General features: G+C 48.4%; 1 protein-coding gene across 1 annotated transcript in view; it reads right to left on the reverse strand.

The window, feature by feature from the left end:
* LOC115461842 (CUGBP Elav-like family member 4) overlaps positions 1-15,712 on the reverse strand; it is a 198,824-nt gene that overhangs the window by 15,395 nt on the left and 167,717 nt on the right. Inside the window, exon 8 of the mRNA XM_030191900.1 lies at positions 4,390-4,470. Within this exon, the coding sequence (XP_030047760.1) occupies positions 4,390-4,470 (81 nt within the window). The remainder of the gene's footprint in view (positions 1-4,389; positions 4,471-15,712) is intronic.

The raw sequence follows: 15,712 nt of genomic DNA on the forward strand, positions 1-15,712 counted from the left end.
CCCCTGAAGCAGATGGTAATCCCATCGAAACACGGCCCCGTGTCAGGTCACATTCATCTCTGGTGCTGAATGAAGTTACTTCAACCGACCATCGGAAGAGATTCTTTGGTCCATCCCTACCCTTTTGTACTGGCTTTTGGACTACATGTGGGGGTTTTCTTTCCCTGACCTGTTGGTTGCTGTTTTGACATAATATAAATGTGAACCATAGATGTGTTGAGCAGTGCATAACAGCTCATGTCAAACCAATTTTCACAGATTGAAAGTAAAACGTTTGTACATAGGGACAGGGGTGTAGCCAGTATGGAGCCACGGGGGCCTGGGCCCCCGTAGATTTGCCCCTGGACTCCCCTGCCGACGACCCTCTCGACCCCCCCCTCTCGCTGCCAACCCGCCGTCGCCTACCTTTGCTGGCGGGGGACCCCAACCCCCGCCAGCCGAGCCGAGGTTCTCTGCTTCCCAATCCCGCGCAAGGCTACGTACAACGTGCAGGACGTCAGACTAGAACGAAGACTTGCGTGGGATTGGGAAGAAGAGGACCTCGGCTCGGCTGGCGGGGGTTGGGGTCCCTCGCCAGCAAAGGTAAACGACGGCAGATGGGCAGCGGGAGAGGGGTGGAGAGGGTCAAAGTTGGTGTCGGGGGGGTTCGGCAATGGCAGGATGGGTCAAAGTTGTTGGCGGGGGGGGGGGGTGTTCAGCAATGGCTGGGGGGGGGCTAAAATGTGCCCCCTCACCTCGGGCTCTGGACCCCCCTCCCGCCGAAGTCTGGCTACGCCCCTGCATAAGGACCGTATTTGGAAGTCAAAATTGGTGCCCAAATGTGCAAGGAGCTTGTGAATTTCTTATATTTAGGAGGGATTTCATCAAGAAGTGTTAGGGCCTTAATGTGCATTAAGTGAATTAACGCATGCTAAACGATAAGAAGCCCGTTTTATACCTATGAGCTTCTTAGCATTTAGCGTTTGATAATTCCCTTAATGCTGCTTGATGCATTCCCCTCTTATTTGCTAACAGAGAATGAATAGAGCAGTTTTAATTCTTTTGGGGAAGGGTTCAACTAGGCTAGGCTGCACATTAGATTAGGTTACAATTAGCATTAGAGCAGTCTAATATCAGGAATACGGTTAGAATTGACTAGATTTAGAAGTTGGTATAGGATAGGTAGGGCTATCATTTAGGGTTAAGTTAGGATTAGTGTTAGAGTAATCTAGCATTAGGTTAGGGTATGACACCCAGCTGCATCTCTCCACACCAGAAATCACTGTGGAGACCCAGGCCAAGGTATCGGCCTGCTTATCCGACATTGCTGCATGGATGTCCAACTGCCACCTGAAACTGAACATGGCCAAGACTGAGCTTATTGTCTTTCCACCAAAACCCACTTCCCCTCTTCCTCCGCTCTCGATCTCAGTTGATAACACCCTCATCCTCCCCGTCTCATCTGCCCGCAACCTCGGAGTCATCTTCGACTCCTCCCTCTCCTTCTCTGCGCATATCCAGCAGACAGCCAAGTCCTGTCGCTTCTTTCTCTATAACATCGGCAAAATTCGCCCTTTCCTCTCTGAGCACACCACCCGAACTCTCGTCCACTCTCTCATTACCTCTCACCTTGACTACTGCAACCTAACTGGCCTCGCACTTAACCACCTATCCCCCCTTCAATCCGCTCAGAACTCTGCTGCACATCTTATATTCTGCCTGAACCGATATACTCATATCACCCCTCTCCTCAGGTCACTTCACTGGCTTCCGATCAGATACCGCCTACAGTTCAAGCTTCTCCTTCTTACCTACAAATGCACTCAGTCTGCAGCCCCTCATTACCTCTCTACTCTCATCTCCCCTTACGTTCCCGCCCGTAACCTCCGCTCACAGGACAAATCCCTCCTCTCAGTACCCTTCTCCACCACCGCCAACTCCAGGCTCCGCCCATTCTGCCTCGCCTCACCCTATGCCTGGAACAAACTTCCTGAGCCCCTACGCCAAGCCCCCTCCCTACCCATCTTCAAATCATTGCTCAAAGCCCACCTCTTCAATGTTGCTTTCGGCACCTAACCTTTATACCTATTCAGGTAATCTAGACTGCCCCAATTTGACTGCCCCTACTTGACTGACTGTACATTTGTCCATTAGATTGTAAGCTCTTTGAGCAGGGACTGTCCTTCTGTGTTAAACTGTACAGCGCTGCGTAACCCTAGTAGCGCTCTAGAAATGTTAAGTAGTAGTAGTAGTAGTAGTAGTGGTTGGAGTTTAGCATTTGGGTAAACCTAGGCTAGACTAAAGGTTTAGGTTGTACTAACTGAAAAAAAAAAATTGGTGAATTTGGAAGTACTAGAACAAATTGACAAATTAATGGGCAGCAAATTACCGGGACCTGATGGTCGTAACCTCAGGGTTCTAAGAGAACTCAAATACAGAATTGCAGACTTGCTACTCTCAGTCTCCAATGTATTGCCCGAATCTGTCTCTGTACCCGAGGACTGGAGTAATGCCAAGTTTTTAAAAATGGTTCCAAAGGTAATCCAAGTGACTACAGACAGGTGAGCCTGATGTCAGTACCAGATAATATGGTGGAAGCTATTGTTAAGAACAAAACTACTGTTTATGTAAGTAAACAAGGAAAAGAGCCAGTATTGGATTCAGAAAATGGAGAGAGTACAGATGTGGGAGGGGGGCAATGCAAAAGTTGGATTAGGGTGCCCCAGTCCCAGGGGCGTAGCCAGACAACAGATTTTGGGTGGGCCTAGGCAAGAAGTGGGTGGGCACCAAGTGTCGTTCCTCCCCCCCCCCGTACCACCACCAAAATAAAATATCTCAGCTGGCAAGAAAATGCTTCTTTCCACCTTGGCAGTGGCATGCAATTGAGGCAGTACATAACTCATGCATATTGATTGTGGATATCCTGAAAACCCAATGGGACTAGTTGTGCCCTGAGGACTTGGGTTGAGAATGGCTGGCTTATTCATTCAATCATCGGCTGAAAAAAAAACCTCCCCGGACAACTAATCAACAACTTTCTTTGCCATTTCTTAAATACTTAATATCTCAAAGACAATGAATGTTCATATCCTTTTACGTTTAGTAGGAAGTTGATATATAAGAAAATGTAGCTGCTCAAGAACATCTCTGGACCATGTAGCTGCTCAGGAACATTTCCAGACCCAGTCCACCCAACAACGACCAACTTCACAGCTTCATTAATTTCTCACCACTGCCTCAGGGATTGGTCTCAGACTCTCAGCTTAAAGGTGTAATTGAGAATCTCAGACATGGTCCTATGTAAAATCCCTTAAATCATTTGAGGCCAGCTATTCACTGATATTCAGTGGCACTCAATCAGGCTGTACCGCTGAATATTGGCAATAATCGGCCATTTTGGAAATAGGACACACGGGGGCATTATGGGGGCAGGGTTGGGGGGAGCCAGAAGTTATGCAGGTGCTGACAACATTCAGTGCCAATGCCTTCATAGCCAAGTAGGCATGTAGGACCGCACCAAAAACAGTCCTAATTATGCTCACATAAGTTCCAGATACTGGTCCAAAGCAACTTTAATCTTCTCTCCCTTCAGACTCCCCCACCAAAAAGATCAAAGGCCCCCTCCCGACACCCCAAGGATCTATAGCCCCCTCTTTCTTGACACATCCCTCCTCTCTCTTACCCCCAAAGGGAACTAGATGCCATAAAAAGAAATCCTCAACCCCGGCCTATAGGCTCCTCTGAGCCTTTAAGATTCCTACTTGTCTAGGGATCCAATGGGTAGGAGTGATGCCCACTCATTCCTCCCCCTTGCAGCTCCAGCCTCAAAATGGCCAGTGCAACCTCTAGTGGCAATCTTGAACTACTGGGGGGATCAGGAGAGAAGGGGCTATGGATGAAGGGGTCAGGAGGGCACCTCTTGATCCTTGAGGAGTGGGAGGGAGGAGAGGTATTGGAATTGGGGTGGGGGTGGGGCTGGAACTCACATAAGTACCGGTGGCAAAACCTTGCTGGCATTGCCCAGATATTCAACACCAGTGCCCAGACATGGCCCGGACTTGAATATCAGGACCTAATTCTGCCTGCGGCGGTCAATATTTTTTTTAAACGGTGGCTTCCACTGGCTGAATATTGACCAGCTAGTTTTTAAGAGCAGGCATACAGAAGTTTGGCAGGGGAGCAGGAATGGGACCTATAGAATTTGTTGAGCTGTGTTATTCCTCATGCATAAAATGAATCCATAGGACATCCAAAATGCACAAACTTTGAATCGAAATTAGGTACTGGGCCCAGAAAAACGATATCCTACCGTACTTTTTAAACAAGCTGAAATTGGAGAGTATGTGGTAGGATGGGGAAGGTCATTAGCCTCTGTTGGGTGGGGTTTTATTTTTTGGCCTACGGACTTACCTTCTCTCTGCTGCTGCGGGATCATGGGAGGTGGCTGTGGAAACGCTTGGCTGATCTGACCATAGGCAGCAGGATAAGCAGCTATTGGAGAAAGAGAAAAAGGAAAGAAAGAAAAGAGAATTCAGCGACCCACCTTTCCTCACAGCTTTCTTTCTGTGGTGCCTCGCCTGACTCTCAACGACAGGGTGGCACGGAACCTGTTGCTCACATCTCCCTGCAGCTTGGCATTATTGATCATGCCAGGGGGTTGTTCACCCCACCAGAATGGTGCTCTCACCAAGCTGTTTGACTCAGGGGCGTAGCTAGACTGCAGATTTTGGGTGGGCCTAGACAACAAGTGGCTGGGCACCAAGTGTTCTACCCCCTCCCCCACCAACTTAAAAATATATCTCAGCTGGCGGAAAAACACTGCTCTCCACCTTGGCAGCCCTGCAGCAGGCATGCGCCGAAAACTGAGCATGCGCAGGTGCCAGCTTAGGAAGCTCAGACTGCTGAAGTGGAGAGCAATGTTTTCAGCACCATCAGGGGGGAGGTCTTCCCACCAGCTACCACTAAATGAGTGCTGCTGTTACGTGGGCCTGAGTCCTTAGTGGGTGGGCCCGGAATTTTCTCTCTTCTGCTCCTGTCGGGACATAATCACCCGGGTCCCGTCAGGAGCAGGAGAGAGCGACAGTGGCGTTCCTAGGGTGGCTGACACCCGGGGCGGGTCGTCACTGCTCCCCCCCCCTGGGTGCAGCGCGATCCCCCCGGCGAAAGGACACCCCCCCTGGGTGCAGCGCGATCCCCCCCCCCCCGGTGAAAGGACACCCCCCCGGGTGCGTTTTTACCTGCTGGGAGGGGGGGTGCCGCGCACCTGTTGGCTTCGTTCGTTTCATGCTCCCTCTGCCCCGGAACAGGAAGTAACCTGTTCCGGGGCAGAGGGAGCACTGAACGAGCGAAGCCAGCAGGCGCGCAGCACCCCCCCCCCAGCGGCGTGCACCCGGGGCGGACCGCCCCCACCTTGGTACGCCACTGGAGAGCGAGAGACCCCGGCGCTGGGTCCCCCTTGGAGGCCCGGGCCTGGGGAATTTTGCCCCCCTGCCCCCCTCTCGGCGGCCCTGGAAACAGTAATGCTAGCATAGGGTTCCCCCCTTGTTTTTTCTGTGTGATCCTAACAGGGGGCCTTGGGGTGCTTCTTTCATCCATCACTCACTGTTTGGAGGACGGGGAGTGCAAATGCAATAATATTCTTGCATATTTTGTGTCAATAATAATAAAAATGTATTAAGCACAGTAACACATGAACATCCTCCTCTCCCAATCCTTTGATATGCTGCAGTGAACTGGAGCAAATCAGCAAAAGAAAACTCCCTTGAAGTAGAGTCTAAGCTCTGGTACAGCTGTTTGGCAAATGGCTCAAATGGGATCTGACTCAGCCTGTGCAGTTGTTCCATGCTGGTTCCTCTCTGCTGCCCTCTGCTGTCTGCAGCGTTACTTATTCCACTGCTGCAAGCAGCAAACCATTGAAACCACATGTTTTATGAGTAAGGCGGTGCGTTTATTTCTTTGGTAAATTAAACCCGTGGCGCCTTTTTCAGAGCACAAAATAGTCAAAAGCCTGAGGCAAAGAGAATAATATTACATTTCCCAGTCCTCTATACATGATCCAGGCAAATATACAGATGCCAGTTTTTTTTTTTTAAAGTCAAGCAAGTTGTGTGAGAGTTTATTACATCTGGGAACGCCATGCATCTGGAAATGGCCTTACAGGTAGAATAGTCAGGAAATTTTAGAAACATGCAGAGCCCCTGTTTCCAGTGACTGATTTTTCCAGATTTCTTTATCAATTGCATTGCACATATTTCATAAATTTCCGTATATATTTACATGCATTATAACATTGGGGTTTTTGAAAATAGTTTATTTTAAAAGTCATTTACTGGCATTTCTTGTATGCTGAGTTACTTTATTTTGCCCTTTTTTTTGGCAAAGGGATCTCAGTGATCAGTGCTAGGAAGGGAGAAGAGATCTGGGAAATGGGGATGGGGGGGGGGGAGGATAATTTCAGAGGAACAAAATAGAGAAGGGATCACAAGAAAGAGAGGAGCAGGAATAGTGGACAGAAGTGTAGAGAGAGGGGGGAGGACAGAGGGATTAGAGGAAGGAAAGAGAATAGGGAAAGGGAGGGAAGTGACAGGGGAATCAGATGGGAAGGCGGTAGAACGAGAGGACATGAAATGAGATTGAAGGGGGGCAGACTCAAAAAAGATGTCAGGAAGTATTTTTTCACGGAGAGGGTGGTGGACGCTTGTAATGCCCTCCCGCGGGAGGTGGTGGAGATGAAAACAGTAACGGAATTCAAACATGCGTGGGATGTGCATAAAGGAATCCTGTGCAGTAGGAATGGATCCTCAGAAGCTTAGCCAAAATTGGGTGGCGGAGCAGGTGGGGGAAGAGAGGTTGGTAGTTGGGAGGCGAGGATAGTGGAGGGCAGACTTATACGGTCTGTGCCAGAGCCGGAGATGGGAGGCAGAACTGGTGGTTGGGAGGCGGGAAATACTGCTGGGCAGACTTGTACGGTCTGTGCCCTGAAAAAGGCAGGTACAAATCAAGGTAAGGTATACACATATGAGTTTATCTTGTTGGGCAGACTGGATGGACCATGCAGGTCTTTTTCTGCTGTCATCTACTATGTTACCATGTAATAGGGAGCAGGGGCAGCCCTATAATGAGGCCAACTGAGGTGGCAGCCCCAGCAACACTCTACAGGGAGTGGCATCTTGCCGCCAGACAGCCTACTTGTTAGTTAGCAATCTTTGCCGCACTTCTCCCCCTGCATCTTATCTTTCCTTCCATTCTATGCACCCCCCTCCCCCCAGGCTGCTATCTCCTCCCTTTGTTCCTCAACCCCCTTTCCCTGTGTCTACCTTTAATTTATTTTAATTTATTTAATTTCTTTCTAGGATAAGCAGCATAAAATGTATTGTACTTTTTGGGGATATTGCCAGGTATTTGTGATCTGGATTGGCCACTGTTGGAAACAGGATGCTGTGCTTGATGGACCTTCGGTCTGTCCCAGTATGGCAATACTTATCTACTTATGTACTTGGGATTCTTAATGGAATGTTACTACTCTTTGGGGTTCTACATGGAATCTTGTTACTCTTTAGGATTCCAGAATCTTGCTATTGTTTGCAGTTCTACATGGAATGTTGCTACTCTTTGGGACCTTGCCAGGTATTTGTGACCTGCTGGATTGGCCACTGTTGGAAACAGGATGCTGGGCTTGATGGACCTTCGGTCTGTCTCAGTATGGCAATACTTATCTACTTATGTACTTGGGATTCTTAATGGAATGTTACTACTCTTTGGGGTTCTACATGGAATCTTGTTACTCTTTAGGATTCCAGAATCTTGCTATTGTTTGCAGTTCTACATGGAATGTTGCTACTCTTTGGGACCTTGCCAGGTATTTGTGACCTGCTGGATTGGCCACTGTTGGAAACAGGATGCTGGGCTTGATGGACCTTCGGTCTGTCTCAGTATGGCAATACTTATCTACTTATGTACTTGGGATTCTGAATGGAATGTTACTACTCTTTGGGGTTCTACATGGAATCTTGTTACTCTTTAGGATTCCAGAATCTTGCTATTGTTTGCAGTTCTACATGGAATGTTGCTACTCTTTGGGACCTTGCCAGGTATTTGTGACCTGCTGGATTGGCCACTGTTGGAAACAGGATGCTGGGCTCGATGGACCTTCGGTCTGTCCCAGTATGGCAATACTTAAGTACTTATGTACTTAAGGCTGAATATTGCACTTAACTGCATAAGTTTTAACCATCAACATACTACCAGATACTCAATGCCGATGCCTGGAAATGGCTTGGCATTGAATATCTGGGGATGCAGGCGGTGGCAGACATAAAAATCACTGACCGTCACTGGCTAAATGTTATCCCCACAGAAACATAGACAATGATGGTTAATAAAGACCATAGGTTCTATCTAGTTTGCCCGTCCGTGTCATCTAGTACCCCTTCCTCTCCCTTAGGGATCCTATGCGCTTGTAAGCATAGAAAATGATGGCAGGGAAATATTATATGGCCTATCTAGTTATAGTCTAAGATTACCAAGCATGGAGACATTGATTTTATTTCCCTCATTTCATTCTTTTAATGTATATTTCACATATTCATCTGGTGATTTACAACACAATAGATTATACAGATTGTGATGGTGGCTGTTTGGTAATATGGACGCAAATCCACTGAGGAGTGGACTGAGACCACCACCTCTTTATGGTGAATGAGGACAATATGGTATTTTTACAGGAACATTATGCCCTCCCCATGCTCTGTACCAGCTTTCAAGAACATACAGGATATAGATGTGAAGCGTCTGTTCACCCTTTCCAAAAATACTAGGACTAGGGGGCATGCGATGAAGCTTAAAACGAATCGGAGAAACTTTTTCTTCACTCAACGTGTAATTAAACTCTGGAATTCATTGCCAGAGAATGTGGTAAAGGTGGTTAGCTTAGCGGGGTTTAAAAAAAGGTTTGGCCGGCTTCCTAAAGGAAAAGTCCATAGACCGTTATTAAATAGACTTGGGGAAAATCCACTATTTCTGGGATAATCAGTATAAAATGTTTTGTACATTTTTTGGGATCTTGCCGGGTATTTGTGACCTGGATTGGCCGCTGTTGGAAACAGGATGCTGGGCTCGATGGACCTTTGGTCTTTCCCAGTATGGCAATACTTATGTACTTATAACTGCAATATCACTCTCCATCGATTACAAAGTTTATTTCAGCTGCTTTAATATTGAAAGCCACTCTCTTGTCCATTTCCCTTGGCCTCAGGAACAACCATGCTTAGATCAAACCTAGAAATGAGCCTACATGGATCAGGACCCGAGTGAGGTGATTCTGTAGACCTCTGTGATGTCAGTTGTGACACTATAGTCAGTACTGACCAACCATAGCCAATAGTGGCAATTTTATACATTTGTGCTAAAATTTATGCACCCTAATGACATGTGCTTAGTGCCAATTCTCTAATGCCATTTTAGTGCCATGATTCTGTAATAATATACTAGCTAATAATATAGTAGGATAAGCCAGCAATGGTGCTCCTAAATGTAAGCAGCAATAGTTGTGCCAAGTCAATCACAGTTGTAACAGCTGACACCAGTGGTGTAGTTATGGGGGGGCCACGGGGGCTTGGGCCCCCCCAAAATGGATCCAGGGCCCCTGGTTTGGCTGACGGGGGGGGTCCCCAACCCTCGCCAGATGAAGCGTTTCTCCAGCACTGCTCTCCTTACATTGCCTGCCCTGTCTCCCTCTCGTCGCGTGCATGTTTGGTTTTAGTGAAACTGAGCGTGTGCAATGTGAGGAGAGCATCGCTGGAGAAACGCTTCTGCTGGCGGGGACTGGGACCCCTGCCAGCCAAGGTATGTGGCATTGTGGCCGGGGGGGGGGGGGAGCGAGGAGGGCCAAAATGTGGCCCCTCACTTTGGGCTCTGGACCCTCCGCTTCAAGGTCTGGCTATGCCCCTGGTTAGCACCTAATTGTGCCCTGATGTGCATGTAACTTGTCGAAGTCTATAAGTTACAAATGTATCTCAGAGACATACCCATGACCCGTCTATATAGAACTAGCCGTTGAGCCCGTTAAAACGGGCTAGTATGGGGTTTTTCCAAGGCCCCCTTCCCTTGCCACTGCACCCCCCCCCCCGAGGTCGCCGCTACCGGTCCCCCCCAGAGTTGCCACCGCTCCGCCTGGCCCGGGCCCTCTCTTCGCTATTGAACTTACATCGCCGACACACAGCAGGCAGATCAGCAGAGCTCCCATCGGCCTTCCTTCTCTGCCTGTGTCCCACCCTTGTGTGACGTAACGTTGGTGAGGGCAGGACAGGCAGGGAAGGAAGGCCGACGGGAGCTCAGCTGATCTGCCTGCTGCGTGTCGGCGATGTAAGTTCAATACCGAAGAAAGCGTTCGGGCCGGGTGGAGGGGGGGCGGCAGCGGCGACTCCGGGGGGAAGCGGTAGCGCCGTCGGCGGTTCCCTCCCTCCCCTTCATGTAGTTTCCCTCTATGTCCCGCCCCCGTCATCACGTATTGACGCGGGGCGGGACAGAGAAGGAAGTCTGTACTGCGCATTTGCGGGTGAGTACGGTCACTCGCCATTTATATGTTTGACTAGCCGTTAAGCCCGTAACAACGGGCTAGTTTTTGGTTTTCCTATGGCCCCCCCCCGCTTCCCCCCCCATGTCCAGTAACCCTGATCTCTCCCCTACCCTCCCCCCATGTCCAGCAAGCCTACTTTCTCCTCTGCCCTCCCCCCATGTCCTCCCCAAACCGGCGGCACTCGATTTCCGCATCTGGGGCCACGCCTCTTGGGGTGAAACGTCAGTCGTCACTGCCGCCACGGCTCCTCCCCTTAGGGCTCCGCAAATCAAAGGCGAGGAAGGCGAGTCACGTGGGCGTCCGGGGCCAAGCCTCTTGGGGTGAAACGTCAGTTGTCAGCGCCGCCATGGCTCCTCCCCTCGCACCATCCTCGCGGAGTCGCACCGCATTTGGATGACGTCTAAACTTCAGAGGGAGGGGGAGTGGAACTCGCCAGGTGTTCGGGGCGGAGTCGCCGCACCTCTAGACTGTTGCTCTGAACGTTCGGACTCTACTGCGCATTTGCAGGTGAGTCGGTCACGTCTCATTTATATGTTTGATAGAACCTACTACTTACATGTGTAATTTATTTATGGTTCATTTGTATCCCACATTTTCCCTCTCATGCAGGCACAACGTGGCTTACAGAAAGTTAAGTAAATTTACAATGTAAGGAATATTGAAAAGCGTACAACGAATAGACAGGGGGAACAGTAGCTAACAATGGGAACCTAAGCAGGGTGAGGGTCGGGAAGGGTGCATCAATCAACAGAGTAAATAGGGGAGTAAGTTTTCGCAAAGAAGTAGGTCTTCAGCAACTTCTTGAAGAGGATGTGGTCCGCTTGTGTTTTAAGGTGCTGCGGGAGAGCATTCCAGTGTTTAGGGCACCAGTAGCGGAAAGAAGAGGTGAAAATCTTCTTATACTTGACACCCTTACAGTTTGGGAAGTGTCGATGGAGTTAGGACCGAGCAGCAGGATTGGCATTCCTGGGTGGAAGGTCGATCAAGGGGAGCATATAGTCCGGAGCAATCCCATAGATGATTTTATGGGTTAGGGAGCAAAGCGTAAAATTAATACGCTCCTGTACATTTGTATCCCACATTTTCCCATCTATTTGCAGGCTCAATGTGGCTTACATAGTACCGTAAACGGCGTTAGCCGATTCCGGTATAAACTAATACAATTACAAGGTGATACTGTGGTGGAGAGAGGTACATGTGTGGTAAATAAAATTGGGGGAATTAATTAATTGGCAATTAGTGGCACCAGTAATACATATAGATGCTATTATTCCATAAGTTGAATGCACAATTGGCATCTTTCTTTAGGCATCAATTTTTACAATTGTCGTTAATGTGCGTAAGACCATCTGTCACACAGCTTTCAACAGGCTGATCCCAGAGGGTTCAATGAAATTGAAGTGCAAGAATAGCGCAAAGAATTTCAAAATAAGAAAGATAACGTTATCAATGCAGAGTGTTAACAAACAATCAAGCAAGCACAACACAGAAGAACAGGTCTCCACAGATAGTGGAAAGCACACAAACACAGTGGAGAAGGCGGTTAGCTTGGCAGAGTTTAAAAAGGGGTTGGACAAGTCCATAGACCGCTACTAAATGGACTTGGGAAAAATCCACAATTTCGGGAATAACATGTATAAAATGTTTGTACGTTTGGGTAGCTTGCCAGGTGCCCTTGACCTGGATTGGCCGCTGTTGGGGACAGGATGCTGGGCTCGATGGACCTTTGGTCTTTTCCCAGTATAGCATTACTTATGTAATAAATGGTGGATGTGTTTCTGCTACAATGCTTGCTCCAGGCATTTAGTTGACTCATGATGCAGGCATTGTAGTTGAGACATGGCCCATGTCAAGTCATATTGAAGTGTAATAAAGGACTGTAGACATCTACCATTTGCTGTCTTTGCCTTCTCCACTGTGTTTGCGTGCTGTGAACAAATAATCGACATGTGCCGATTTGAAATCTTCTCTAGCAGACTTGCATACAACGTTCGTTGATCAGTGGCCTAAAAAGGCATGTTTAGAGGGATAAAGAAAACCCTTAGAGAGGGAAGGTTGACAGTTACATATAGATCAGTAATTTCATCTTTTGTAACTAAACTGGAAGTGCAAATCCATAGATACCATGGGCCAATAGCGGGATTGGCTTGGCCTGTCAATATCAACCAGGGTTGTATCAATTCTAGAAATCTGTGGACAGTTCTGGACAATCTCAGGTCTTGGCACGTCCCTGAATACATAGCGTTTGAGTGGAAGTCACTGAGGGCTCCCTGTGGTCAGACCAAGGCAGACCACCAACCACCTATGTTTCCATAGAAGAACAGTATATTTTATATTTTAAGGAATACCTAACTCAATTGACTGACAACAGGGTATTTAGACTGAGGCACAACAAATATTTTTTTTCAAACAAGAGTAATCAGTAGTAGTTGGCCTATTTCAATCAAACACTTGAATTTCTTTAACCAGTTCTCCCGAGATTGTCTTCAGATCCTGGGATCATTTGTTTGGAAGAGTATCATAGACCGTATCAGAGAATGGAATCCTACCGAGGTTCTTATTTTCTTATAGCCAATACGGACCGATTGTTTCCAGTGCCAGGAAGTGATCTGTGCGCACTCTTATAAACCTGGCCGTTTCCATCAGGATTTCAAGGGAAGTGGAGCAGATTTTAGAACTTGAAAGTAATATACAATCCATATTTACAGACTAGATGACAACCTGGCCAGGAAAAAACGATTGAAATATTGCATAACATACAGTAGCGAGAATTTTCATCTCTCCCCTTTGGCGCCCTCTACGACATCTCATCTGTCTTTCTCAACCAGATACTTTGGAAAGTGGATTCAAAATCTGAAATATGAGTTCAACTGCATTTGCGACTTATTTGAATCCGGCTGCCAAACTCATTTGGAAAGTTCCACGAAGAACCCAGCTGTGTCATATATTATCACATCTATAGATGCCACCTGGTATTTATTTATTTATTTATTCATTCATTCATTTTAGAATATCTTAGGGGAAACAAGAGAAGGACATTTGGATTTAACTTACAACTTTTCCAGTTGTAGCTCAAGGTGAGTTAATAGTCAGGTACAGTCAGTGGCGTTCCGAGGGGCGCTGACACCCGGGGCGGATCGGCAATGCGCCCCGCCCCCCCCGGGTGCAGTGCCCCTCCATGCAGTGCGACCCCCCCCCCGGCGAAGGGACCCCCCACCCCGGTGAAAGACCCCCCCCCAGGTGCACGTCGCGCCGGTCAGCGTCGTTCGTTTCCATGCTCCCTCTGCCCCGGAACAGGTCCTGTTCCGGGGCAGAGGGAGCATGGAAACAAACGACGCTGACCAGCGCGCGGCACCCCCCCCCCCCAACCAGTGTGCACCCGGGGCAGACCGCCCCCACCGCCCCCCCCCCCCCCTTGGTACGCCACTGGGTACAGTAGGTTTTAGAAACTCTGATTTCTGTTATTGGATCAACAAAATGGTTGACACCAATATTATTGTAACACTAGTAAAAAAGGCCCGTTTCCAAAACAAATGAAACGGGCGCTAGCATGTGGTTTTTGTTTTTTTTTTGCTTTCTTTTTCTGTTTGATATTAAGGGATATATTTTTTTTAAAAAGGAAAAGAGTTTTTTTTTTTAAAGTTGTAAAGTCTGTATGAGTGTTTGTGGTTTTGAGGGGGGGTTGTGGGGGTCTATGGGTGTATGCTATTTTTTTTGGGGGGGGGAGGGGTGTTTGTGGGGTAGGGTAGCGTTGTTCTGTATGAGTGTTTGTGGTTTTGAGGGGGGGTTGTGGGAGTCTATGGGTGTATGCTATTTTTTGGGGGGGGGGAGGGGTGTTTGTGGGGTAGGGTAGCGTTGTTCTGTATGAGTGTTTGTGGTTTTGAGGGGGGGTTGTGGGGGTCTGTGGGTGTGTGTGCCATTTTGTGTGGGGGGGTGTTTGTAGGGGGGTGTTTGTGGGGTAGGGTTGTTCTGTATGAGTGTTTGTGTTTTTTTTGGGGGGGGGGATTATGGGATTCTGTGGGTGTTTGTAAGAGATGTAGGTTTTTACTGTTTCAGTTTTTGTATTAAGGGGGTTGGGGGAGGAGGGAGTGTGTGTGTATGAGTGTGAAAGCAAGATGTCTGTCCATGGCAGTGTGTGGCATTTTGGGTGGTGGGCAGTTTGGTTGTATGTATGTGTGTTAGTGAGTGATGCTGATTGTCCATATTAGATGTGGGGTTTTTTTGTGGCTGGTAGGGGGTGATTCTCTGCGTGTGAGTGTGATACAGTAATCTTAATTCAGCAGGGCACTCTGATGTGGTATTTGTAGGCACTTGTATTTTTGTTGAAACCAGAGGGATCCGTTGCAGGCAGGCAGTAGGAGTAGATATGGGTTTTTTTTTCGAGTGTGGAATGTGGGTGGTGTTCTGTAGGGGGGGGCGGGGCTGAGGGCGCATGTGTCTGGAGGTCTCCTTGTAGGCACTGATTTCAGCTGGGCACTCAGGTGGGCTGTGATCCGTTTTTTTTAGGAGGGGGTTGGGCGCCGGAGGTTTCCGTTTGGGTGGTTTTTTTTTGGGGGGGGGGGGGTTGGTTTGGTTTTAGTGTGGAATGTGGGTGGCGTTCTGTAGGGGGGGCGGGGCTGAGGGCGCATGTGCTTGGAGACTCACCGCGTGAACAGCTTGCAGAGTAAGGTCCGCAATGTAATGGTTGTTTAGTGGCGTTCTTCGTCCGCGCTTTCCTCGCGGTTGGTCCCCGTGCTGGTAGCTACCCCCTCCTCAGGAAGGGGCGGGACTCGTGTGTGTTTGTTTTTTTTTTTCCTGAACGCCGCTGCATTTTCTTCGCTGTCCCACTCCTGCTCCTCTGCAGCACCGGTCCCATTCAATGGCTTGGTGGTTTCTAAGTCCATGTGAGTGTTTGGGAGGTGGAACCGTACTTTGTGTGCATCACCTGAGGCACAGCCAATCAGCAGCGCGTGGGCGGGGCAAACACTGATGTTAAAAAGTGGTCTCTGCCGCCTCACTTTAGAACGTTGGGAAAGTGAGGCTTCATTAGAATGTTGGAGGTGCGTTTTATATAGAGAGATTAGTTTGGGGCCTCATCGATCCCTTTCTCCAATGTCTCTGTAGAAGTTAAAGAAGAGACATCTGAAGAATGCCCAAACAAATACAAAATATTTCCGT

Source organism: Microcaecilia unicolor, chromosome 2, assembly GCF_901765095.1.
Source record: "Microcaecilia unicolor chromosome 2, aMicUni1.1, whole genome shotgun sequence".
Lineage (NCBI taxonomy): Eukaryota > Metazoa > Chordata > Amphibia > Gymnophiona > Siphonopidae > Microcaecilia > Microcaecilia unicolor.